We start from the raw sequence: 27,056 nt of genomic DNA, 5'->3' as shown, positions 1-27,056 counted from the left end.
TTATTAAAATTGCTCCTTGATCTCTGAGAAGGGCATTGCCATTTCAGAGGGGTGTGGCAAGCGCAGTCATTGGGCAGAAGCACAAGCTTTTATGCACAGATCTGGCTAACTCAGGTCGCGTTCATGCAGTTCACTTCTGCACAGTTCTGCTTTATTAGGTAATTACATCAATATTTTAACAAATGTAATGTAAATCTATGATGCACAATAAAGATTGTAAATTTAATTGATTGTCAATTCCAACTGTTTTAATAAAAACTGTAGAATAATATAAAAATAATAAAAACTCAAGCCCTCCAATCACATTGATTTCTGCAGGGGTTGTGAAGAAAGGCGTTTTTCAATGTGCTGCGTGTGATGCCTCCAGCACAACAAGCTGGTTAGTTAGCCTGTGCTGGAGGTTAAAGATTAAGGATGTATTGGTATGGTATGGTAATTGACTATTGGTATGGACATTAATCTTGCTTCCAGGAATGGAAAAAAAGACTTCTTTCAAGTTATCCTGAAAATGATCTGTCCAACTCAGTTGGGCAGCTACAAGGAACTAGCTAAACTAGCTGCAAAATGGAAGGGTCCAGCCAGAATCAAAAATAGATTAGGTCCAGTGAATTTTCAGTCTAGACTGTAAAAAGTCTTGCAGGGACTTAAAAAAGGGACTTGCATCTGGAGCTGCTGTAAATAAGTAGTTTTTTTTTCTTTTTTAGATACAACAGCCATATGAAGTGTGTACTTATTTGATTTGCTGTGTCTGTATAGGGGATAGTATTTAGATATTAATGTACGTTCACAATCTTGGGTTTGTTAATTACAAACATTAAGTCTGCAGTCTGGTGACCCCTTCTGTCTTAGTTGGGAATCGTTACACTCTATTCCAGGGGTGGCCAACCCTGGTCCTGAAGACTCGCAATCCTGCAGGTTTTCCTTTCCAGGTCTCTATAAATTAACAATCATTGGATACCTTGAACACAGGGACATTTTGCCTAATTAAGACCCACAGTTGGTTCAATGAAGCAGTTAACAATCTGGATAGAACAAAAGCCTGTAGACCCTGCAGCTCTCCAGGACAAGGGTTAACCACCATTGGTCTATTTGGCTTCGAGGAACGGAGATAGCCCGATTAAATTATCAGATTAAGTGATTCTGGCTAACGTCTGATTAGCCAGAATTAGTTAAACCAGGTATGAGGAAAGGGCCTACAGAGATTTCAATTTCAAAACATTAAGCTATGAGACAGACATTAAAGGCTTCTGGACGTTACCCAGTTACCTGGTTACAAGCCAGTGTCTATGCACAGGCACACATGCTGTATGCTCCTATAGCCAGCAGGGGTCGGTCTTCATTGACATATGATAGTAAAACATTGAAGTATAGGTTTTATAAAATAGATTTTTATTATATACATTTACAATAAGTAAAAACTGTGACAGCTTATCACCAACTGGCAACTCAACTTTGTGCTTTGTCTAAATCTTCAGGAATGGCAGGACGATAAAAAGAAAAACATAACATTGTACAGTAGTACAAAAATTTGAAAAGTAGGATCGACAGACATTGTTGGGCATACGAGAACCATTCATCTATATGCATTTCAATCCCCAGCAAGGGAAGCACATTGAACAGAGTAAACTCACAAAGGTAACACAACAAAGATGAAACAACAGAACACTCTAAAGCAGATTCCTGTCACTGACATGTTCACGTAATGGCTTTTTGTTGACTAAACCGTTCATACTTTATTTGAACAGAAAGCTCTGGATATTCCTGATATTTCCTAAAAAACACTTTAGAAGTTAAAACTGGATTTTCTACAGAAGTATGCATCCCAGAATAAACAGTAAAGGACATGTACACCACTTGCTTTTCAAAACATGCTGTGACAGTATTATCCAGAGGTAGTGAGTTGTCTAGTGGTTTGCCCCATATTTACCCTTTTCATTGGTTTCTTAATAGAGTCGATCCTCTCCATCCCCCCTCCCAAAGAAAAACAGGAGTTTTGAAAATCACGTAAAAATGGTTGTATTCCACCTATGCATGTGAAAAGTGTGGCTTGAGAAAGGGGCGCTGGTTGGTTCGTGGCAATGGTGGTGCCATGAAGCCTGGTCTCTTGCCAGCTGGTGCCACCATGGCTGGTTTAGAATTCCCGGCTGCATTCCGATTCCTGGCCCTGGAGCCTCCTTTAGAGGACGTCCAGGAATTGCCATTGCCGTAGCTACAAGAACGAGAGCAAAATAAAAGTAATCGCTTAACTGGAACCAACTCCAGGAGTATTACAACAAATACTTGTGGTCAATATAAAGATTGCCAGGGTATGCCTTTTCTCTTGCTTTTCGGACATGTTTTTTTAGTGAATAATTAATTTAAATAAATGTAAAAACTAAGGTTGGAATACAGTTTAAGAGACAGACTAGTGTCTTATTAAAAATACAGTACACACGTACATATAAATAGACAAACACACCTAGACATAAGTAAACAACTTTAACGTTATTATCACAATAGATATACATTTCATTTATGCACACATGCATTCCTGCATATGATGAAACACTGCTGAAGGACTGGATTTCTATTTCTATTCAACAGAAGAACAAATGAATCTCACGCTTTGAGAAATTAACTCACTTACCTTTTTGTAGCAGACTGCTGGTTACTGTAGCCTCCTTTTCTCCTCTTTGACTTCTTATAAGCGGGGGCTCTCTTTCGCTTTCCTCCCCTCCCATTTGTATTCTTAAAATAGCTGGAGCCTCCATCATCGTCCTCGTCCTCATTGTCACTGTGCACAGAGCCTCTGCCTGCTGCTGTGTTGATCCAGCGGTCAGTAGCACCAGGGGTCTCAGACTGCTCCTGCACTGCATAGGCAAAAACAATTACACTTTAAAAGACAGAGAAGAGTAGGATTGAAATACCTGCAAATGGTGTGTGCTAATCAAAGTGAAGCATAAAAGAATGTGTGGGGGGGGTTAAACATTTAATAGTATAATTGATTTATGTACTACATCGTTTAAGGACTGTACAGTTTAAATGTTAATACAATTAATTTCTAGCACATCTTACAAGACATTCAGGAAAAAACAGGAATGCATCACGATTCAGTACCTGCTGTTAAACAGTTAGCATATTTTTGAGAATTCAAACCTTCTTGCAAGCAAATGGGAAGGGGTGGGGCGGAGAATTCTTACCCGGCAACTGCCATTCAGAATATTTCTGCAGAAGCTCAATCAGTTCTGCACCGTACTTTTCCAGCTTGTCCTCTGTCACTCCATCGATTTGAACTAGAACCTCAGGGTCAGCTGATAATGTCTCTGTAAAAAAGAAAAGATTTTATTCACAAAGAAATTACGAAATTACGAGTTAATGCAAAGGGAGAAACAATGTATTCCCTGGCTTTTTAAACATATTTTTGACTGCATCGAAAAGGTTGCATTTCATCACTAATAATCTTTAGACCAAATTGTCTAAACTGCACAATTCACTGCAGTTTACCTGCAATTTTCTTCAGAGTGGCAGTGGAAAAGATGTTATAATAGTGTATGCCAAAGATCTTTCCCAGCTTCTTGCAAAGATCATTAAGTTCCTGAAGGCATTTGTGGACCATCTCTTCCCTCTTTGACACATTCTTGGTCACTGCTGCCTTATGCCTCTTGATGCTGGAGGCACTTTCTGTCTCGTAGAACTCTACCTGTGAAGAAAAACACAGAGATGCAAGGTTTGATAAAACATGTTCTTAATCCAGTGACAGCAATTAACTGAAACTACTGTGGATTTTCACTGCCCTGGTGGACTTCAGACAGCACGATTCATGCCAGGAATATAACCACACCTCCAGCTATCCTCTGATGTTTCTGCTCATCAAGCATCACAACAAATGTTATTAAGAACAAACCATAGACCTGGAATACTGATATCAGTGTAACTTGATATAGTATTGTACCCTGTGGAGGTGGACCAAGATAATGATCATAGACTGCCGTAGGCATGAGTTCACTTTAAGAATCATCTTGTTAAAACAGTTTGTGATTTTATTTTTTTAAACAAGGGTTTTGAAAGTGAATTCAAATAATTGACGGGATTTTTTTGTTTGTTTCGCCTTGATCATATAGGAGTAGGAGGAATGTCTCGCATAATTCAGCCCTTTTCTTACCTGCATGAAGCCGCTGAGAACAGCTGCAGCTTTTGGTCCTGCAGAAATGTATGCCACAGCTTGGGCATTGGCTGTTATGTAGAGGTTTTCCTCCAGGATATTTTCCAGGACCAGCTTTCTAAAGAGTCTCTCAGCATTGTGCCTAGAAAAGGCTGCTCCTTTACCGAACATACCTGTCTGGATCCGAGCATTTTTAACACCTACAAATATATAAAGAAACACTGAACTTAGCTTTACTGAAACTCCCCTCTCCACAATGTACTGTAGAAGATGAAGCTAAGGTATAACTTTGTTCAGCCCTTCTACCACTACAATGAAGAGAAATTCTCTATTCCTGTCACATTATGAATTTAAGAAGGCGTGAACCATTTCTGCACTTACCCAAGAAAATATCCACTAGCATATTAAGAGTCAGCCTGTTTAATTGTGCAGACTTGTACTGTCTCACTCCAACCTTTTCACAATTTTCTTGCACAAATCTAACAATGGTCTTCAGTTCTTCTGATACATCCCTTGCCTTGTATTCCTGGAAGAGTCAAGAAGTCCGAATTAGTATCCAGAATAAAATTCCTGCCTGACAAAAATAATGCTATAGTGTATATTGACAATTTACAAATTCCAAAGTCTGTGTATGAAATTAGATAGTAAGCAAATTTCACATAATATAAGAAGAAAGCAGCTGCAGCTATATTGATGCTTTTCCCCCAGTGAATCATTTATGTATCATCTGTTTGCAATTTATTAACAGCTGCTTAAAGTCATGAAACATTTGGAAATGCACACACTCCTCAGAAGAAGGGAGTTTGTTTGTCTGACCCTTCTAAATGAATATAATATTCAGAAAACAGTATTTGCAGGCAGTGGCACCAAAAACGACTAAAGACTAAAATAAAAGCCTTAATGTTACATATCATAATATCAAAGATATTATATTAGTAGCGGAAGTACGAGTACACTCATCCTACTTTAGTTCTGCTGCAGTTATCACAGATGACTTCAGGGTGCTCCTTGCAGAAACTGGGATTGAATTTGTTCTCCCCAAAGTAGGACAGCAATTGAATTCTGCGGCATTCCATCACATTCTCGCAGAAATGCACCATGCTGTAGAGGTTGTTTAAGTGGGTCTTTTTTGTCTCCCTGGTGCCATCTTTTTCCACTATGAACACAAAGAGATCGGCCATCGAGTTAGAAAAATGAAACCCGGTATGACTAATAGCCATGTTTAAATAGAATTGTCCTCAATCTGTCCCCATCGTACCATCAAATTTCGAAGCCCTTGCTATTTGGCGTCACCCCACAATGCAAGAGACTACAGAGGGAAACGGAGACCTTTCTGTTACTTACTGGTGATGAGCCGTTTGATTCGAATGACATCAGTGTAAGAGTAGAAGAGCACACAATGGGAGATTTCTCCGTCCCGGCCGGCTCTGCCCGACTCCTGGTAATACCCCTCCACAGACTTGGGCAGGCTGGAGTGGATCACATACCGCACGTCAGGCTTATCGATGCCCATGCCAAACGCTATGGTCGCGCACATGACCTAAAAACAGAGCACTGAAATGTGACTACGCAACTCCTTTGGGATGGGCACCTAGCACAAACCGAGCTATTCTCAAATTACAAAGTGACAGCCTGTATTAAGAAGCATACATCACCAAATGTCAATTTTGGTGTTTAAGAAATGCACCAGTGATGTATTCTTTTACTTATGCATGCCCTGAAAAGTGGCAGTAATAAATTGAAAGCCTGTCCCACGAGGGCTGAGGCGCAACTCTTTCTACTGACACTCTTAAGGACTAGGGAGAGGGAGTTAAACTGGTCCAGTTTGGCAGCAGAACCCCCCCATCCAACTGGGTCAACAATTTGCCAGCATCGATTACCACAATTACCACTGAAGGAGGTGCCATACGTTTGTAACAAAACAAAAACACACACATGCAGACACAAACAGAACTGAAATATTTCTCATCACCTGACATCCATCCTGATTAATCCATTTATGCTGTACATAATCCCTGTCTTTGTCATTCAGGCCAGCATGATATGCTAAAGCTGCAATACCAGCTCTTTGCAAATTGTCTGCCAAGGAATCACAGTCATTTCGAGACAAGCAGTAGATAATTCCAGAGTCACCTGAACACAGAGAGAGGAAAACCATGAGCAAAACTAAATTATACAAAAAATGCAAAGCACAAAATGTGAAATTCATGCTAGTGATCTAATTTAACATTAAATAAAATAAACCCATTTTTGAAATATGAATTCTTGTATTTTTCTCTTATTCAATAATTACAATTAAAGCCATGTTTGTATACAGTAGAGGCAAATGCTAATAATTCATAGTCCTCACATTTAAACTGAATTCTTGCCAAGTATATATTGACAGAACGCCTCAATTCAAACGAAAGCTGTGCAATATCCTGTACATACGTGGATAGTGTTTCTTGATCCAGTCAATGCAATCCTCAGCAACCTTCTTGGGCTTTTTGGGCAATACTGTATACTTTAGGTTATGTCTGTTAAAACTCATCGTAAAGCTAGAAGAGAAAGGATAACGTTAATAATTTATTCATTATTGTGAATAAATACCTCCCCCCCCATTTATATATCAAGGCAGTTGGTAAATGTTATAGAGCAGCAGCAGTCAGGGCTCTGCACTCAGGAGTGGAGGGTCTCCAGGTGGGAGACACTACTATTGTTCCTTTGAGCAAAGTACTGTACCTAGATTGCTCCAGTAAAAATCCAGCTGTATAAATGGGTAATTGTATGTAAAATAATGATATTGTAACAGTTGTAAGTTGCCCTGGATAAAAGCATCTGCAAATGAATATAATGTTAAACTGAGGGAAAGGTAGCAAAAAGTTGTGTTAAAAGGTGCCTTCAGCTAATTATCTGCTTTCAATGCAGCGAAAATCTGAACATTTGCATTCATTAATACATAAGTAAATAAATGTTTGGTCCATGAAAAATAAAAGCAGGATGCTAAAAATGCCATACAGATGAGAGGAAGCCCATCAGCCCATCTTTCCTGCTCATCTTCTAAAACAATGGACAGGGACGAAGAGGGTGTCATTACACAGCTATTTCGGTTCACACTTACACCTGTGGTCTGAGCATCTGCAGCTGGTTGAGGATGTCCTTCTGCACGCGGGGGTTGGCGGTGGCGGTCAGAGCCATGATGGGCACACGGGGAAACTTCTGCCTCAGCTCGTGCAGCCGCTTAAAGTCTGGCCGGAAGTCATGACCCCACTAGTAGAATAAGAGTAAAAACTGGGCTTAATATTAATAGAAATAGAATTAATAGAATTGCCTCTGAAGCATGCACACATGCCCCAGACTGTAAAAACAATTTACACCAAGAACCTCCCCCACTACACAAGATAATGCAGTGATCCTGCATCATATATTTACCTGACTAACACAATGAGCCTCATCAATGATAATGCGAGAAAGAAGATCTCTCTCGTAGAGGTTCTGCAGTGCACTGATCATCCTATTACTTGCACACACCTAAATGAAGAACACACAAAAAAAACGTACTTATCGAAACACTGAAATGAACAAGACTTGTTTTACGTCATCACTTCCATGACATCTTGCTCTGGTACACTGCACTTTCACTACTAATGAGATAACGATCCAGCTAACATTTTTGCTTCACAATAAAATAGACAAACAGCTTTAAAACATAATTTGCTTTGGAAAACCATCAACTGAATTACTTTTAACATCCCCATATATTTGTATTAGTCCCAAATAAGAGATTCAGTGTTCAGCAATGTGAAATGCTTGTTGATGACAAGGATGACATGGATTAACGAACATAGAAGCCAACAAGATTAAGACACGAGTTTAAATTGATTTTCATTAAATTTTGTCTACAAAAGGGACCATTTTGACTCCATTCCTCGATCCTTACTCTTGGCAATGTTTTATTCAACATTTTCTGCAGCAAAAATGTATGCCTACCTTCTCAGGGGTGGCATATAACAGTTTAATGATAGGGTCCTTCTTTGACAGCTGCATGTAAATTCGACCACACTCACTATCACTCTTGTCCCCCGTCAAACTTGTGGCAGGAATCTAAAGAAATAAACAAGAAAAAAGGAGGTATGTTGTTTAAGTTCATTGTAAAGCCCAGAATAACTCCTAATGAAATGAAAGCATCATTTGCAGGAATACAATGTGGAATGTGCACAAAATATCACCAAATGAATGTGAAATATCTCACACACCAAACAAACACTAACATGTGAAAAACTTTATAACGAGACAGATTACTGAACCGAATTATTAAGAAATCTCTTATCTGATCAACTGTCAGTGTTATTTCAGAAGTTACTTTTTTTTAAAGCACGATCACAAAATACAGAACTTACATCCAAAGTTGTGAGTTTCTGCACCTGATCAACGATCAGAGAGCGCAGAGGGGAAATTACAATAGTGACCCCGGGTGAGACACAGGCCGTCAGCTGATAGCAAAGACTCTTACCGCCTCCTAAATAACACAGAGACAAACAGATTCAGTGATAAGCAGATCATAACATCACACTACTGTGAGAAGACATAATGTAACGGGGGCTGATGTAAGTGATACTGAATTATCCACAAGTGACTGCAGCAGATCTGAGCTGAAGCCTGTATACTTTCACCACCTGAAATTGAACATGCAAACACACTTCTGTTCAGCTTCTGATGCTTCACTAATATGTTGAACATGTTTGAACATTTTCTGTCCCTTTCTTTCCTTGTAGTGACTTCAGAAACAAAAAAATCAAGTTGCATATACAGCATAGTCTACCATATCACCCTCAGAGTCATTAAACTAGAAATATAATAACATGTTGAGCATGATACATCAAATTTCGAAACACCCCTTGAAGATATCCTGTACATACCGGTTGGCATCAGCACAAACGTATCTTCACCCAGCAGTGTAGCATTGATGGCCTCCAGCTGGTTTGTTCGGAACTGGTGTAGACCAAACTTCTTATGGAAGATCTTCATCATTTCCCCCGAGTGAGGGAAGCTGTACCCCCTGAAGCGATCATGTGCTGGGTTTCTGGCTGTGGGCTCTTGGAGAGCAAAAGAGAGAGAGAGAGAGAGAGAGAGAAATGAAATAGCCTGACACACAATTCAATTAATTTTAATCTGTCAAATTAAAATAATGTATTATTTATTGTTCCCTTTTCTGGTAAGAGATTGGCTTTCATTGACTCGAATTTGAACAAGTAGTAATAAGCAGACCGATCCATTCTGGGGTTGGTTTTTGTGGTACAGTCTACTGGACTCCAATATATAGCCAATATATACACAACTGAAATATGCTTCTACATCCTACTACATGCTACATGCTACTGTTGGAATGCACTGGACTTAGTTAATTTACTTTATACTTTTGGTAAATTAGAAACCACTTGCCTGGTGAACTGAGTTTGGCTGCAGATGGAGTGGGTTTGGCTGCAGAAGGAAAGGAGGAAGGTGGAAGAGTAGTCTTCTTCTCCCACTGAGATTTAGTGGGTCCTCCTTCTCTAATTGTGTTTGACCGTGACTTGGAAGCCGAAGCATTTAGGACACTGTCGTAATAATCGCCCACATCTCCCTCGTCAAAATCATCGATATCAAAGTTATCCAAGTAAAAGTCGTCATTGTCCATGGTAACAGTACCGTCAATGCCGCGTGAATCAGACACGTTGGAGTCTATTCTGCTGTGAGTGTCGTCACAACTGCTCTGCATGCTGCTGAGGGTGGTCTTCAGCCAAGAAGAGTTTTCAGTCTGTTCCAGATTGGCCGTTTGATTGCCATCACAGGTAAAGGACGAATCCGAATAAGAGGTCACCAACTTGGAATCCTCATAGTAACTGGTTGCATACAGCTTCCCCCTGGGACAGCTACTCTCTCCATTAAACCTCAAGCTTGGCCTTGAAGAGGTTGACGGACTCTGAATGCCATTATAGATAGACACGTCGGAGTCATTAAACACACTGCGGTCACAGTCCACAGAAGGAAGGGAGGAGGATTTCCTGAATTGGAAGGTCTTCACAGAGGGCAGACCCCTGTCAGTGGGTAGAAGTGGGGTCTGGCACCCAAAACTGTTTGCATGCCGTTGTTTGTCAGTTTTAGATTCTGAGGCTGTACCATTGCCCGTCCATTTTCTTGTCAGTGGTGTGCAAACCAATTCAGAGAACATCTTTTTCCTAGTGGGAAAAAACAAAACAGGTAGGGCTTAATTAAATCTCCAGAGAAAGGCTGATATGTGTTGCATATGGACTGGAATTATATTAAGTTATGTGTACAGCCTGAAATGGAACATGATAACTCTTCCATAGAGGTCTAGATTTTGAATAGGGTTTCATATTCTTGATTCAAAAGATAATACATTTTTTATAATATCATTTACACCATATGCAGATCAATGAAAGGTGGCTGAAAGTAGGGTAGTTTTAATAAGTGTATAGTAAATAAGAAACATATGTCTGCCATCTCTCCTGCAGCAGACACGCATACCTGCGAGCGCGCTGAACAAGCAGGTCCGATCCACAGGACAGTGCGGTCAGCTCATGCTCAGGGATGGAGTCCACCAATCGGCAGATCTCCTCCATGACAGCAAACAGCTGGTCTTCAGATTCTCTCCCATTGTCTGGATAGAAAGCTGGGAAGCAAGTAATGTTTTGCAGAAAGATTTACTAATAGTAAGTAAACACAATCAGTTCTACTTAACAAACAAGATGGAAAACAAGCCTACTTCCTTAAGAAACCTCGCCTTAATTTATACATGGGAACACATAGGCTGTACATTACATTTTGATGATGTATTTGCTGATTTTATATAAAGAAAAATGACAGATTAAATATGTTCTTAACACCACCTCTAACAAAAGTGTATTGATTTGATTGAAAATAGGTGCCCTTATTTAACCCAACTATCTCAAGTTATCTTTGTGATGGATGACAGACAGAAGAACAGAAAGATAAAAAAGAGCCCCAAAAAGAAAAAAAGAAATAATTATTTTTACATTTAATCTCGGAGGAATCCGACTTGGCTCTTTCCTTGTTTTTCAGTAGGGTGGAAATGGATGACAAATGTGGGTTTGTACTGGAGTCGCGCTTCTCAATACTGTTGAAATCAAGAAATTACATGTAGCTCAGCAACAGAGCAGACTTTCAAAACCAAGTTTTCTGGTATAGTTGACTTGTTTAAGCATTTTATGTTAACAGAAAAAAAAACAGGTTTATTAAATGCATATCCGTGAGAGCTCAGAAATTAAGATTGTATGTAAAAGTAAATCATGGTAAAAAAAACACAGCTGTGTCACTAATCACTGGAAGAAACATTCCACAGCAAAAGCAAGATCTTAGTTTACCTGGAAAGCTTCACAAAGAGAGGCGAAGTGAACGTTTCCCTCTCAGGAGAAGGAGGGATGAAGTCAAGGTCTTCATCTTCAAGAACAGATTCGTCATCGACGTCTATAACATGCGGATCTATCTGCTTAATTTGAACTTCTAAAATCCAAAATAAAAACATAAAAAATGTTGGGTTTGTTTTTCAAAACAGAGTTCATTACACATTAGGGCCTACTCATTTTTGTGATTATATACATTTTTCCTAGGCAGGGAATAAGTAGGTCATTCACTTCTAAAAAAGGGAAATCCAGTAGCGTAATCCAAACTCACCTTTCTTTTCACTGGATAAACCATCGTCTTCACTGTCACTCAGTAAAACTGCATGCTGGGAAGAATTACATTTCTTTCGGAATTTAATGGGAGCTTCATCATCTTCCTCTTCCTCCTCCTCCTCCTCCTCCGCCAGGCCTCTCCAAGTTTCCTTCTGAGCAGCTGAGACACTTTCTAAAGCTCGGTCCGAGTCCTGCAGAGCTGCAGGAGAGTTCTGCGTTCCCAGAATAGCCCCTTTATTGGCAAGACTGCTGTTAACCTTGCTGTCCTGTGGTTTAAAGGGAATGTCTTTCGATGCTGCAATGGTCTTCAGGCTCAGCTTCTTTGAAATGGAGGTGCTTGCACAGTTCCTAGTTGGCTTAATCTGGCTATTCAGTGAAACACTTTTGTCTTTAACAGGTGTGTCAAAGTCCTCAAAATCATCCCATGCGTCAACACTGCTGTTAAAAGAGTGATTTAGTACTGCATTCTTAGCCTCTTCAATCTCTTTGACACCTGCATTCGATTCAGTTGTTACAGGAGGAGCGGTGACAGTAGACAAGGCTGGTTTGTTACTGGTCATAGGTGGTCTGCTTATGGCTGGGGTAAATGCCTGTGGCTTAGCTTTGGAGCTCAACTCAAAGAAGTTGTTGATTGTCACTTGCGGTCTTTGAGGCTTGGTTAAAGATGTTAGAGGTTTAGAAACTGTACTGTTCTGATACACATTGACATTCCTGTCCACTAAGGGAGTAGAGTTTGTTACCTTGGAATGAAGCGCAATATCAGTCTTCTTTTTAAAGGAAAAGCTCCTGTATAAAATGAGAGAGGCAAAGTTATTACATTCAAAACAAACAACAAAAATGCACAGTGCAATCAGTGAGACTCTGCTGTAATATGAAATAGGTTTTGAACAGACTATAATAGGGAGGTGTGCAAAATCAACAAGAAACCCAAGAAATATGCCTGCAGGTTCCAAAGCAATAATTGGGATCATGCATTTCTGATTAATGAAATGCATGTATTTTCACTTTTATCAATATAATGGTGTATTTTTAGGGTTCAGCACAATTTCTAGGTTTAGAGTTTTGCACAATCATTAAATGGGAACAATGGTTTTCTTTTTGTACTGCCTGAGTTGTATTAAATGCATACAAAATTGGAATGTTTTATGTATAACCTGTCCACACCTACACTTTTTATTTTCTGTAAGCAGTTTTCTGAAGAGACGCAGGAGATTGTATGATAAGCACCCTAAAATAAAATATAAACCTAAAAAAAGTCACCCAGTGCCTTAACATTTGTGGACCATTATTATTTTCACAATTCACCGCACAGAAAGTGTGTAGTTAACCCATGGTCTAAAGCACAATGAGCGGAGCAGGGATATATAATACAAATGAAATGAACAGTACTTGCCACAGTGTTGTTCAGCCAATGACTTAGTTTATTTTGTTGCCATCAATAATGACAAAATTCCTTGTGATGAAATGTGTTAAGGTTTGGATGTTACTTGAGCAAAACATTGTTGAAAAATTAGTGAGCTATGTCTGTGCAGAAAAGTACATGGGATTTATAACCTCATTTGACAGGCATGTTAAACTTTAGACTGCAGTTTTGATTGTCACCAGTCCCCAAAATAATTAAGAGCGCATTTTATAAATGTATTTTATCAATCATACATAAGGTAGGGAATTGTATTAAGCCCCAACCCATACTGCCAACTAAGACACCTATGTCTTTCTATCAACAACTGCTTGATTATTGTTTTCCTGAGCTATGAAAAATTTAGTCTAAACAATTTACACACAAGGGTAAGAGGGGGAGAAATGTTCCTTCTATATAAATCTGACTGCAATACCATTGTAAAATATTGCATTTCTCTCTCTCTCTCTCTCTCTCACACACACACTTTATATTTAGAGGTTTATATCCTGGTGTACGGACTAAGCCCAGTGCTCTTACCCTGGTTTGGGTTTACACAGCGAGAGTCTGTTCTGTGCAGCTTTACTGCTATGCAGCTCCAGTTGTTTCTGGAGGTTATTTTGTGGAAGACCCGGCATTGTGTGTTTACAAGCTTAAAGCAGGGGGAGAGAAAAAAGAAAACGTCAGTACAAACTCGTGTTAACCACTGTTTAAAACAGCCGTTTACTCAATTCACTACAAGCTGCCAACATCAAGTTAAATTGTACGGTTAAACGTACAAAATATACATCACAGTGAAAACAAGTTGAACTGTCACTGCCTTCTGTGTGAGTTTGGCACAATAACAAGTTTCCACAGTCACTAGTTTTCGAGTTTATACATTTACCAAAATTATCAACTGGTATACATGTAATTATAACCGAAATTGTGTAGTCGTTCACATTCATAACAAGTCTGAATGGACAGATAGGATGTATTTACAAGAAAGCCAGAAACCCTACACGATAATATTTTAAAACATATTAAAACCACTGGATGATAGAGAAACCTCTATCTTACCTTAAACATCAGAGTTTATTTTAACAACTCATCTGTTAGCTGGTGCTCATGTTGTCCGCCGGATTGTACAGTTTTGTATTTTGCGCGTTTCCGCGGGTGCCTCCCATTGGGCAACAGACGCGCCAGTACTTCCGGGTCGTGAGTCGCGCTCAGTGTGCGTCTAAACCAATTGAAAAGTGGCGTTTATCTATATAAAATACATTGGAACAATATATACATATTAATCCATCACGTAAGTCAGTAATTACCTTGGTATAGTTAAAAAAAAATCAGTGGCTGAATATGATTCAATTTAGAGACCTTTGCATTATTGTCACGATACACAAATCATATTTTATACACTCGTTAGCTATCACGGGTTAAACTTATTTGGACTACACCAGCATCAGCTACGTCGCATTTTCTTCCTTCCTTCTTACCTTTACCTTCCATCCTCCCTTTGCTGTTTGCCAAAAATTAAATACATGCCGATTATCCCACACAATTCTCCCAACTTTTCAGTTTTGTCTTTCACCAATGCTCAAATACAAATGTTTTCCTTTGTACCCAATCATGCAACCTACGTTTAACTGCTCGGTACAAACAGAAATACGCTACCCAGCTTAAATCAATAAAATCAGACTTTATTTATAAAAGCACAAAAGCAACAGACAATCTCAATGAGCAAGTCCTAGAGTACATTGCATTGATTTAAAAATACATCTCCATTATATTGTACACATGTATTTGTGCTTCTTATACATCAACATTTTCAGTAGTTTGAATTTATATATATATATATATATATATATATATATATATACTGCTCAAAAAGAATAAGGGAACACTTAACATTGATTTATGAACTTGGAGTGTTCCCTTAATTTTTTTGAGCAGTATATATATATATATATATATATATATATATATATATATATATATATATATATAGTACATAATGTATTAACAGCATGCTTTAAGGAGTTAATGGTCATAGAGCAACAATGCAGGCTGGTCATCCATATGAGATTTGCGTAGTAATATGTAATATTAGAAAACAAGGCACTCAATAATATGCAAGTTTAGATATGTGCAGAAAATACTTTTACTTTTACTTAAATTTGCAGTTATTGTTAAAAAATAACAATGTGTTCACAGTTACTAAGAAATGGTACTTCCCTTTGATTTAAAACAAATATTATTATTAAGGCTGCAATGAACCTGTAAACAGTATAGTGTGAATTCTAAAGAAACAGAACTAGAGTGCAGTTTGTGTGTTCATTTTCCCTTTTTGTCTCAGTCTTCTTCATGTCTTCATACTTCACACCAGAGGCACAGGGTAAGAGGAACAGGCTGCTAGCCCACACATGTTTTTCCCCCGCTCAATAAAGAAGTATCTAAATAAACAAACAAACAAAAATTAATTTCCAAACACAAACCTTTTATTAACTAATTTAATTGATCTCAAAATTAAACTTTTAATGTCGGTAATACCAGGGATTTTTAATTATGGTTAATGCAAACACGATAGCCACCATACATGTGAAACAGCAGCAGGTCACTGATTAGTATTCAGGTATGCTGTTTCAATGAAAAAATAGTTATTGCATATTTTGAAAACAGAACATTCTGCAGGCATTGTGTAATTCTTGAACATACAAGTATTTGTTTAGCCCAGTTGAAGTGGAAAACAAAAATGTCTCGGTGTTATTAACGTCATTAACAGGATTCACACATCTCAGTGTCTTTCAAAATTGTAATATGTGGAAACACTGTTTTAAAACCACAGACTTATATTATACTTTGCAGGATGTATATATATCAACTGCTGGGTATTTTCTGAGGAAATATTTTTAACTCCAAATACCCTGTAACTATTTATTTTAAAATACTGTGTTGATCAGGAATACAGCTCTGGAAAAAATTAAGAGACCACTGCATTTATTTATTTATTTATTATTAAAAATAATGTTGTCAGTAGTTCATTTTACCCAAACACATACCTATAAATAGTAAAAACAGAGAAACTTATAATTTTGCAGTGGTCTCTTAATTTGTCCAGAGCTGTATATATGAGCATTCTTTTCAACCTTACCCCTGCATTCCCCAATATGGTCCCCAGGAGTTCTTCACAATCCAGTAAGGGATGCCTTTCTCTTGTCCATATCCCACAGCAAGCACGGCATGGTTCACCGTCTCTGTAGTGTTGCGGCACTCAGTGCTGCAGGAGGAAGCGACAGGATAGAAATAGAACAGACAACCTGTGACTGGGTTGTGCAGTGGGAGGGCAAGTGAAATCTTACTGATATTACCAGGTTGTCACAGATTATATTAAAAATAACTACTCATAACCAGCTGTACAGTAATTAGACAGAGCGATGAAATGAAGGTGGGACCACCATTAGACTGAATTAGGATTATTTTAGGTTTATACTCCCCTACAGGCCCCAGACACAGGAATGCAACCATCTATGAAGTTTGGTGTCAGACTTAAATTAATGTCATATTTTATCTTTATATTAACTGTCACGTCTACTGCTATTTTTGTACTTATTGTATTACTTGCTTTTTATCCACTTTGAACAGCTTTCCATAGTTTCTCAGATGCATTTACATAAGGCCATTAATCCTTTTTTATGTATGGAGGCATTACATAAAAAAATAATTCTACAAAAGCATGCAACATTACAGTCGAAAATTTCAAGTCTATTTCCGGTTCACATCTTTTCTCTCTAGCTTCACACGGAGATAAAAAGAGAAGCTAGCTGGGAGAGTGTGTTCAGACTGCTGCCCAGCACTGAGCCAGACTGAGAACATCACAGAGCTGGGGCAGTTTTCAGACACTGCGCAGGCCTGCTCCTAGCACCTCACCTGCTGTAAACTCCATCCTGGTAGTGCATGAAATCAGACGTCACCTCATATGCAAAGCTTACAGGGTTTAATCTGGCCACCGCATCTACCATCTCCATTTCATTATACTGAGGATGACAACAAAAAATTGATTAGAAATTCAATCCAGGAATTGCATGCACATACAAGATATATTCAAGGCAGAGTCTTCAGTCTCAACCCAGTCCCCTCTTCTAGTGTTAAAAAAAAGCATTGGTAGCCGACACTCACTTTTGTTATGTTGACGACCTCTTTCACAAAAGCTGCAGCTTCCTTTGGGTTGAACTTGCATGGGCCATCCTGCAACAGGGATGGAATGCACTTTTATCAAATGCCAGCGATAACTTTCTCTACTTTCTTGAGATACACACAAATCTCCTTCAGTCCTATCCCAAATACATTACTGACTATTGAAAACTAACAATAATAAATCTCAAAGCTAGATTATTGTTCAGTATATATGTTTTACCCTTAAATGCTACAACAACTAAAATTAAAATCATCATCATCATAATTATTATTACTTCATACCATTGCAGTGTATGGATAACCTTCCTCTGTCATGAGTCCCTTGTTATATTTGATGTACTCAAATGCATGACTAGGCAGTCCGCTGTTTGAAAAAAATAAAAAACAGTTTCAATTTTACACATTGTTTTCATTGGAAACAGTGTTATTTGGTGATTCATTGAGTTTAATACATATTGGTCATTACACTGTACTTAATTACCAATGTGGTGCAGTGTGTCCAACATTGATTTGACCATATTTCAGTCAGTGAATTGAGTTACAATGGAGAATGTGTACACTTGTGACTATCACTCCATCGAAGTCCATGTCAAAAGCTGATATATCAGGCTATCAACTGTATTTAAGGTAAGCAGATGTAAAAAATAAGACTTTAAAATACTGAAAAAAATGAATTAAGTCTTTAAATAAAGAGTGAAGGACCCAGATTGCAACACAAGATTGTGAACTGGGGACCAGAACCAAATATCTGTGTAACTGCCATGTCACTAAACCTATTTTTGACAGGCTGTCACTCACCCTGAGCAGCCATGATTATCGAACGCCTGAGCGCAGTCCACCAGCTGCTGTTCTGACTAGCAAACAGAAAGAAACATTAGCAGGAGGATGAGGACACAGACAGTCCTGGCACAGCAAAGGCAGGCCCAGCCATTAAAACAGCTGTCTGACAGCAGACCAAGGAGATTGAAACTTTATTCCACATAAACACTCAACTAAGAGTTTCTTGCCTCTAGTCTCATTTCTTCAAAAAACACAAAAACTAAAATACATTTCTTCAAATGATGTCGAGACAAAGGATCATTCAGGAAAAGATCTGCTAGGGGTTGGGTATCATTTAATTGTTGTAATAGACCAATAAACTCAAAGAGTTGGCTGTGTAAATTTGCAACATTTAAACTGAAGTGAGATATCATCTGTGTTAACCGCCAGGCAGTGGCATTTGATAACAGCTCAGGTACAGAAAAGAGAAGCTGTCTTACCAGAAAGAGGAGTTTCCCTGTTGCAATGGCAATTACAGACTCCAGACAGCCTGTGGTAGAAAAAGTCCAGCAGCTGCCACAGGCACCCTGGAACCCAGAGACTGATCAGTGTGCAGACATAACAGGCATAAAGCACCATAGTCTAATGCTGGACTTCTCTGTCTCACAGCTTATTCCTGGAGGCTGCAGTGTCAGCTGGATGTTGTTTTCACCCAGTTCTCCCTTACTCAATCATTCTAATTAACTGATTAACTAATTCTAATTTCTCGGTTGTCTGTGAAAAAGTTCTGTGTGCACTATATCCTGCATCAACGGTATGTTTGCAGCTCTAACGTAACTACATTGGAAACTGCAATAAACTGACAGTTTACTGTACTGTATATGGACCTTACACCAATTCAGGTGTCCAAAGTTTTATGAAGCTGAACAAATTTACAAATGTATGACCTCTGCCTCCATTGTCCTGCTTACAATGAAACATTAACAGAACTGCTGCTTTATCTTCACTGAGCAATCAATACACCTGTTTCTGCTATAGTGTAGCATATGATTGTCACATTGACAACAACAGAGAACATCTTCATAGTGTACATGAGAAGTGGCCTCCCGTGCCCCAGCAGGCTCTGTGTCTGAGGGATGTCTGTTTCCCCCGTTCTGGTTTCTCTGTGCAGCTGATAAAGTCTTGCAGTTCCCAGTCAATTTAATCCGAGTAGTCTAAGGATGTCATAGTCTGTCTGTGTGTCTCTGTGACTGTTCTGGACTGTGTACCTGGTTCTTTACAGGTGTGACAAACTTCCCTTTCGTCCTCCAGTCCACAGAGTCTGGGTAAGTGCCGCTGCTGCTGACATGGCTCCCTTTAGTGGCAGAGCAGTTCTGAAAAACAGCCGGCAGCAGACACATTGTTTTGGATGTTGAGAGACTGAATCAATTCATTAAAAATCACATACAACCAGCTCATGTAACCTGTAAATCGTCCTGGATAAGGGCCTCTGCCCATAAATAAAGAAATAATAATTTCATGCCTGACTCACACAGCATGCATTAAGGAGTCACATACATTATACTACTTTACATTTACCTGAAGGAATAAACGTAGTAATTACAGCATGTAGGTGCTATAGTGAATACAAACAGCATTATTGCATTTCTAATATGTTCTGAATTAACTACTGTGTTTACTGTAAGAGGTGCTGATCATAAATGATAGTTCTATATTAGATTATTTTTATTTAACAAAAAAAAAAAATATATATATATATATACAGCTCTGGAAAAAATTAAGAGACCACTTAACAATGATTTCCGATTTTTTTTCCAGAGCTGTATATCAATAAAACACAGATGCCATTTAAAAATATTGTTTTTACTTTAAGTTAATTAATTTAGTTAAATAGAACTGTGCCGCCACATTGCAGTACTGCAGTTATTGATGAATGCATAAACGGGAATTCATTAAAATACTTTGAAAAATACAATACCTGAGGTTCTCTCAAAAGGAAGGATTTTTTAAATTCAGCAAAGGTCATGTCAGAGAACTGATTGAGACCCACTGAAAACAAAAACATTAAAAAATAGATTATTAATCATGATCATATTATGATTATTATGATTATGATTATTATTATACAAGTATTCATGTCTTACTGGTGAAGGAGTGGTTTCCTGCATTGTGACGGTCAATCCTTCTCTTATTCTCAGTGAATATCTGCAGGCGACGGTAGTACTCGTCGGGCTCGTACTGTTTGTTGAACTGCCATGGGTGGGTAGAGAAGATTAAAAAAACAAACACATACATAAATAAATATTGGGACATATTCACAAAGCATTCCTGTGTGATTTAATACACGCATACGTATTATATATTATAGCAGCATTAATCAAAATATTTATGGAATGGCATTCGTGGAAGCTCGCGATATCACATTGTTACTTTTTACTGTCGAAATTGTTGCAGGTTTTGTCTTTGACTACATCAGTTTTAACTGTCCAAAAAATTAAACTGCTGTTTGATTTCTATAACGATTCATTAAAATCAGATGTATAGGAATACTTTAAAATATAACTTTCTTGTTCCTCCTTTTCTGATTTCCGTTCATTTTGTGTAATGTGACTTGACGTGACCGCTGGGAAGTTTCTGCACTGTGGAAAGTCCCTGGGTTGTGTGGATATATTTTTACCTGGGACGTCCATGACTTGAACAGATATTCTTCTGCAATGCAAGAAAGAGCAATGATTGTTATCCAGTTTAACACTTCGACCTATACAATACAGGAATTTCTGTGCAGAAATAGATTACATTTGAAGTAAAAGACGTACGGTACAATTACTTATGAATTTATGAACATCATTCCTGGATTGTTAATTTGAAAAATAGTGTTATTTTCGTCTATTCCAGTAAGCACGGCTACGCTGGTTCATGTTTCTGTAAATCTATCTTAAAAATAATAATTACATGAAATATTTTGTATGTAACTACAGTTCTGCTTTTTTGAATACTGTACTATACGTGCTACTGTATTGAGTCTGATATATCAGCTTTCCTAAACTGTGCATTAAACCTAAACTAAGATACAACAACACGTATAGTATAGTATAGTACAGTACAGTACAGTTCAGGACCTACCTTCTACAGAGAGCAGGGGGGAGCAGTATGCGGTGTGCAGCCCTGCCAGGAGCAACAAAACAACCTCCATAGTGTCTGTGATACAAAACTACAAACGTCTGGTACAAGGAACCCTTTTCAGAAAATATCACATGATGCACGGTTTATGATTCTCTTTCCTGTGTGAGATCAGTCAGCTGAAATACTTTCATTTCCATCTAATACAGTCATGTATGTTTTGCTAAGTTTCCCTCCTGCTATTTCAAGTCGCATTGTAGCGCCTGCAATAACTGTTAAACCACAGTCGGCTACTTCTTTGCTAGAAATCGCGAAATGTAAAGGAACAAGTACACATTGTTTAAAAAACATATATGGCATGTGCTTCAGCATATCAATGTATTTTAAAGCCTGCGTTGTTTAAAGTCATTGAGTCAGCAGCAAGTACAGAGTAATGACAATGCACTTTTTACTGAAATCTCTGCTTGCATTATGACCTCTGTTAAGTCAGAAAAGGGGAAGTTTAGTTGCATTCCTATTTTTTCAATAAGGTTTTGTGATTTTTAACTACCAAAACCTCTATGTCTGTAGTTTGAATGGTTGTGACATTGAAATGTGCAGATAAGATCATACCTGTTGCCTTATGTTATTGTCTAGGGAATTTCCATGGCAAAGTTTATCATGGGCGTAAATGTTTACCAGACTGTGATGCTTGACAAAATAAGTAATTTATTATATTTCAAGCAAACAATTCCTTTACCCTGTACAGACCCTGTAACAAATAATATTTTATTATGAATACATTCTATATTGTACTGTTTTGTGAAGGTCTGAAGGATAGTAGATAGTTAATTGTTTATACACAGGCACACACAGGGGATTTGGGTGGGGTTCTTCCAGATGGCTTGAGAGGTCTTAGCCCCTATATACATACTATGTATGCCATAGTATGAATACATATATGAATATCTTAAAACTGGGATATACAGTTCTGAACCAATAGAAGTCCTAATATCTATTCCAGATCTCCTCATAACTGCTTTCATTATTATTTACTCAACAAGTCTTTGAGGACTGTTTTCTTGCAGTGAACTGATAGGAGGTGCTTCTTGCTGTGTTCCAGGCAATACATTACATTTAAATAATAATGCTCTTGCTGCAGTAAAACAGCAACAAAAAAGCTGTAAGCTATCAATGCCAGGCTGCTAAAACTGTATGCACAGATGAGTGACAAATTAAAGGAAAAACCACCAGCTTCAATGCTCTTGGCACAGATTCTACGAGTCTCTGAACTCTACTGGAGGGATGAACACCATTCTTCCAGAAGATATTCCCTCATTTGGGGATTTGATGATGGTAGTGGAGAGCGCTGTCTAACACATTGGTCCAAAATCCACAGGTGTTCAATTGGTTTCAAATCTTGTGACTGCAAAGGCCATAGCATTTTTATTTTCATACTCATCAAACCGTTCAGTTAGCCCTCGTGCCCTGTGGATGGGGGCATTGTCATCCTGGAAGAGCCCACTCCCATCAGTATAGAAATGTTTCACCATAGGATAAAGGTGATCACTCAGAATAACTTTGTCATGTTTTGCAGTCACCCTTCCCTGTAAGGGGACAAGTGGACCCAAACCATGCCAGGAAAATGCCCCCCACAGCATAACAAAGCTTCCGACCCCCTCACTGTAGGGGTCAAGCAGTCAGGACTGTACCATTCTCTTGGTGTTGCCACACATGCACTCGCCCACTTATCAAGAATATGGTGAAGGACCATATGACCATATCACTTTTTTCCACATCTCTGTAGACCAGTGCCTATGGTTTTTGCACCACCGAACTCTCAAATGTGCTTTTGTCTTTGTAATGATGGGTTTATGCACTGCCATCTTGATCCAAAATCGAGGTCAACTGGGCCTGCTCAGCATTTTTATACATGCCACAGAGCATGATAGTATTGCTTAATTTTATCATGCAGTAGATCTATTTGGTGGCATCTGCAGTCATTTTGTTCCTCCACTCATTTATTCAGGTTTTTCCCTTAATTTGTCACCTGTCTGTATGTATGTATTGTGACACAGTGGGGGTTGGGTGTGGCACAAGTGAGATGTAGGTGGGGCTGTAAGCATACAGTTTTGCAGGACTGAGTTCCAAGTACAACAGCTCTATGGCTGTGTTTATTTTAAACAGATGACTTTACAATACAGAGCATTCACAGATAAAATACAAACAAAAATAAAAATATAACCTAGCTCTTCTTTTGAGCCTTATCTTCACTTTTCTTCCAGTCCCTCTCTAATTTTGGGTCAGCTAAGCTGAATGCCAGTACACCAAACAATAACACAAGTTGAGAGTTCATAGTCAAGAGATCAGCAAGAGTCAAATTACCAGAGGAAGGGTTGTCCACCAGTCCAGGGTCAATTCCATAGGGGGTTTGTAATCCAAAAAGGGGTCAAAAGCCAGGTATGAGTTATCTTTATCTTCTCCTTTGCTCTTCTTATGCTGCCTCTCAGTCACTCTCCTTCTCCCTGTCCACAAATGATAGAAGACAAAGGCCCTGAGCCAGCTGTGTGTCAACTGACTGCTTGAGGGGATAAGCCGACAGCCAACAGGAAGTTAAGTGCCGGGGCTTGTGGGCTCTATAGTTTTTTCTCCCTTGCCTTGTAGGCCTAGAAGCAAGGAAATGTAATACATGGGCAGGTATATAGCAATCCTCCATAACCCTGCCCCACAATGTGTTACAGTATGTATAGTTTGTTACTGTAATCTCAATCCTGTTTTGTTTTTCTCTCACACTCACTCTGACTCCCCATCTCTCCTCCTGCCTCACCACAAACAGGAAGGTAAACACTTCCCGTTTTATAAAGGGGGGAGCCAGTCACAGAGGGAACAGCGGTCAGTTGTTCTCCCAGTAATTTTCCTCACCCGGGGGCCGGGGAGGTGTATGGCAGACCCCAAAAAAGTAAATAAAAACAACAAGTTTCTAAGTGTATTTATTTTCTCCTGAATCTCTGTAACTATGCATATGAACTCTTGTTAGGCATCTAGATAACTTCTAATAACAATGACACATTGTTCCTTTTGGAAACAGATGCTAGAAAGATAAATAAGGTTATCTAATACAAAGAATAGTTTTCATACAAGTGATATAGTATCTGTACAGTCTGTGCCTGGGGGAAGCTTCCTCCTCTTCAGGTAGGCATTCTGGGCTCTATTCTGAGAGGGGCTTCATATACAGTAGGCCTTCTTCATCCAGTACAGAGCTACTGTATTGTCCTTTAGGTTTGGGGTCACCTAATAAAACAGCAACAATATATGATTTAAATCATGTACACCTTCATAATGTATGTATGTATGTAGTATGTAGGGTTAATTAGTTAATTAAATCTAATCTACCTACCCGTATAAAAGCTGTGCTCATTGATGCTCTTGACCACAACATTTCTGATTGGGACTTCCAGCTTATCTCGCTTTGTTTATCCTCCAGAACATCTAAACCCAAAACCATGCCATTTCTCCCTAGTAGCGTGTGTGTGTGTGCCTAATGTATTTTTTTATTTTGTATTTTAGGAGTGTGCAGTCACTGTTTTCTTGAATGTTTTTTTGCACATTTTCTTTGTATTAGCTTTAAGATTTTTAGTGGGATTTCTTTTATCATCATTAGTCGAAGTTCTTTGTAACCCCTCCCAATCTTCTAAGATCCCGAATGGGTGAGTTTTGTCTGCAGTGGTTATTTCATGGTTGTAAATTCACTCTTCACATTGTCACTTTAATTATTCCTCATGTCTGAATGCATATTCTGTTTAAGCACAATGTGTTTTATTTCACAGATTATATTATATTTTCTTTATTTCACCCCTCCTATGTGAATAAATGCTAGGAGAGGTCCCATGACATTTTGATTGTGTTACTGAAGCTTCTGGTTTCTTTTAATCATACCTGTAGGACATCTGGTATTTAAGCAGGAGCGGCTTCTGATACTGCATCCACTGTATTAGTTTAATTAAGGGGTCGGGGGAGGGTGTTGTACAATCGTAAGGACGACTGTATAAGCACTGTTTCTGCACTGTTTTGTGTTGAGATCAACAAAGCATCTCTCAGACTGGCTTTAAGAGAATACATTACCTCAGACATCAATAACTTGAATAGATTTTCTGCAAGAAAGCAACGTTTGTGGTTATCCAGTTTTAACACTTCAACAGTTATTGTACAGAAAGTGATAGTTATGTAACAAATACAATTTACTTATGACTAATTATATTATACTTGAACATCCAAACAAAAGTTTAAAAGAGAAATGTTATTTGATGTATACTAACATGTGTTCACTTAATTGTGTAGCAAACTAAAACCCACAGTAAAGTTGAAATACAATGGACTAAGTATGCATTCAAGGAACAATTAAGTAGATAAGTATAAGACAATAGTTATATTAATGTGTATGTGTGCAAGCATATAGGAAAGTGAAGAACAAGGTTAGATGAGAACTATTTTCCTCAATCTGCAATCTTCGCTGTGTGGCTCCAGCCAAAGGACAGCAACACGAACCAAGTCAGTCTCAACACGGTAATCACGACAGCAACCAAACTCAGACTGCTTTTCAGTCTTGCTTCTAACACGTGGTCTAACTTCTGTGGTTGGGTAGATAAAGCCAGTTTAGATATGTTAGGTAGGCTGTGTATGTATAGGACTGAAATTTGTTTCCACTACCTGAGCTGTCAATCCTAAAACCAAGAGCAATGAGAAGGAGCCAGTAGCCAGTTTTGTTGTGCTGAGAAGGAAAACCCAGAGCAGCAGAACCTTGCAAAAGCCTCTTCAGAGTGTCATATGTGAAGTGAGGGATGGTGTCATTAAAGTAGTGCTCTAGTGTAGGACATTGCACCGGAAAACTGGATGTCTCCTTTTCCTCCGATGTCGTTGACAAAAACAGTGTAATGTTTGAAAAATCACACTTTCCTGAATGTAGTTCTTTACTATCCCTGTACCAGGTAAGAGTGTCTGTGCCAGGTGTGTGTATATATAGTTCCCTCCTTTAAAGGTACTCCCTGAAAGTCAAAAGCTCCATCTGAAACAGAACAAGTGCAGTATTTATTCTTTGTTAACATTGGTCAGCCGACCCACACATGGGGCCTTCTTAAACTGATCAACATGAAACCATTTCCCCCACTGCTTTCTCCCTTTGACAATACTCAATTTAAACAAGCTGTGTTCAAATTTGTCCATATTTCTTTTTATAATAATAGAATCTCCCAATTTAAATACAGTTTCCTTAACATTTTTGTCATATTACACTTAATTGTACTGCTGAACCTGTCCCTGTTGCCTAGCAGCTTGTTGCCAGATGGCAGAGCCCTAAACAAATTATCAATGTATTTTTCACAACACCACCCATCTGCCAATGGTATATGCATCTCGACCAGCAAATGTTCTGGAAATCTAATTTTTCTACCTGTCATCAATTTGTAGGGGCAAAAACCTTTGCTCTTATGTATCACGCCCCTGAGTGACATCAAAATGCTCAGCAGATTAACAATCCAATTAGAGTCATTATCCAGAACCATTTTCTCAATTCTGTTTTCCGAGTCCGATTGAGGATAGTGAGCAATATGAAGCAAATGTTTAATTCCTACAACATGTGACAGGCAATTGTACTGAAAAACTAGGTTCCCTTACAATCCTAGACTTCAGCTCCAAACAACCTGATAACTCTGACTCCAGTGCTCTGAAATTTCTCCAAGAGCCACGACCAGCGATCCAGGCAATTACCTGTAGCAAGCAAACCCCCCTAACACACACAGAGCACTTGCTT

At 38.6% G+C, this 27,056-nt stretch overlaps 2 protein-coding genes across 2 annotated transcripts; both read right to left on the bottom strand.

Moving 5' to 3' along the window:
* Positions 1 to 1,368: 1,368 nt before the first annotated feature.
* Positions 1,369 to 14,359, bottom strand: LOC136748233 (recQ-like DNA helicase BLM). The gene is made up of 22 exons (XM_066701814.1): positions 14,276 to 14,359; positions 13,757 to 13,868; positions 11,816 to 12,603; positions 11,506 to 11,644; positions 11,158 to 11,258; positions 10,649 to 10,793; positions 9,563 to 10,338; positions 9,040 to 9,216; positions 8,521 to 8,639; positions 8,111 to 8,224; positions 7,553 to 7,651; positions 7,242 to 7,390; positions 6,572 to 6,678; positions 6,114 to 6,274; positions 5,486 to 5,681; positions 5,107 to 5,297; positions 4,523 to 4,667; positions 4,142 to 4,341; positions 3,484 to 3,679; positions 3,180 to 3,302; positions 2,627 to 2,849; positions 1,369 to 2,209 (listed from the first exon to the last, which is right to left on the bottom strand). The coding sequence occupies exons 2-22, from the start codon at positions 13,852 to 13,854 to the stop codon at positions 2,026 to 2,028; spliced, it is 4,431 nt and encodes a 1,476-aa protein (XP_066557911.1). The 5' UTR covers positions 13,855 to 13,868; positions 14,276 to 14,359; the 3' UTR covers positions 1,369 to 2,025.
* A 518-nt stretch (positions 14,360 to 14,877) lies between these two features.
* Positions 14,878 to 21,484, bottom strand: ctsh (cathepsin H). The gene is made up of 12 exons (XM_066701813.1): positions 21,275 to 21,484; positions 20,829 to 20,860; positions 20,296 to 20,401; positions 20,130 to 20,200; positions 19,420 to 19,524; positions 18,652 to 18,738; positions 18,191 to 18,246; positions 17,675 to 17,756; positions 17,375 to 17,443; positions 17,126 to 17,232; positions 16,350 to 16,475; positions 14,878 to 15,651 (listed from the first exon to the last, which is right to left on the bottom strand). Exons 1-12 carry the CDS (start codon positions 21,342 to 21,344, stop codon positions 15,576 to 15,578), a joined length of 987 nt encoding a protein of 328 aa, XP_066557910.1. The 5' UTR covers positions 21,345 to 21,484; the 3' UTR covers positions 14,878 to 15,575.
* Positions 21,485 to 27,056: the final 5,572 nt, after the last annotated feature.

This window comes from Amia ocellicauda, chromosome 4 (genome assembly GCF_036373705.1).
Source record: "Amia ocellicauda isolate fAmiCal2 chromosome 4, fAmiCal2.hap1, whole genome shotgun sequence".
NCBI lineage: Eukaryota > Metazoa > Chordata > Actinopteri > Amiiformes > Amiidae > Amia > Amia ocellicauda.
The sequence above is the reverse complement of the archived record's forward strand: the minus strand, read 5'-3'. Positions and strand labels throughout refer to the sequence as shown.

Coding starts and splice junctions, on each gene's coding strand:
- LOC136748233 (XM_066701814.1), bottom strand. CDS start 13,854: ATGCCGGGTCTTCCACAAAATAACCTCCAGAAACAACTGGAGCTGCAT. Junction 11,259..11,505: donor CTCTTTGTGAAGCTTTCCAG/GTAAACTAAGAT, acceptor TGATTTCAACAG/TATTGAGAAGCGCGACTCCA. Junction 10,794..11,157: donor GGATTCCTCCGAGATTAAAT/GTAAAAATAATT, acceptor CTTGCTTCCCAG/CTTTCTATCCAGACAATGGG.
- ctsh (XM_066701813.1), bottom strand. CDS start 21,344: ATGGAGGTTGTTTTGTTGCTCCTGGCAGGGCTGCACACCGCATACTGC. Junction 20,201..20,295: donor AGGAAACCACTCCTTCACCA/GTAAGACATGAA, acceptor TTTTGTTTTCAG/TGGGTCTCAATCAGTTCTCT. Junction 17,444..17,674: donor GTTATCCATACACTGCAATG/GTATGAAGTAAT, acceptor TCCCTGTTGCAG/GATGGCCCATGCAAGTTCAA.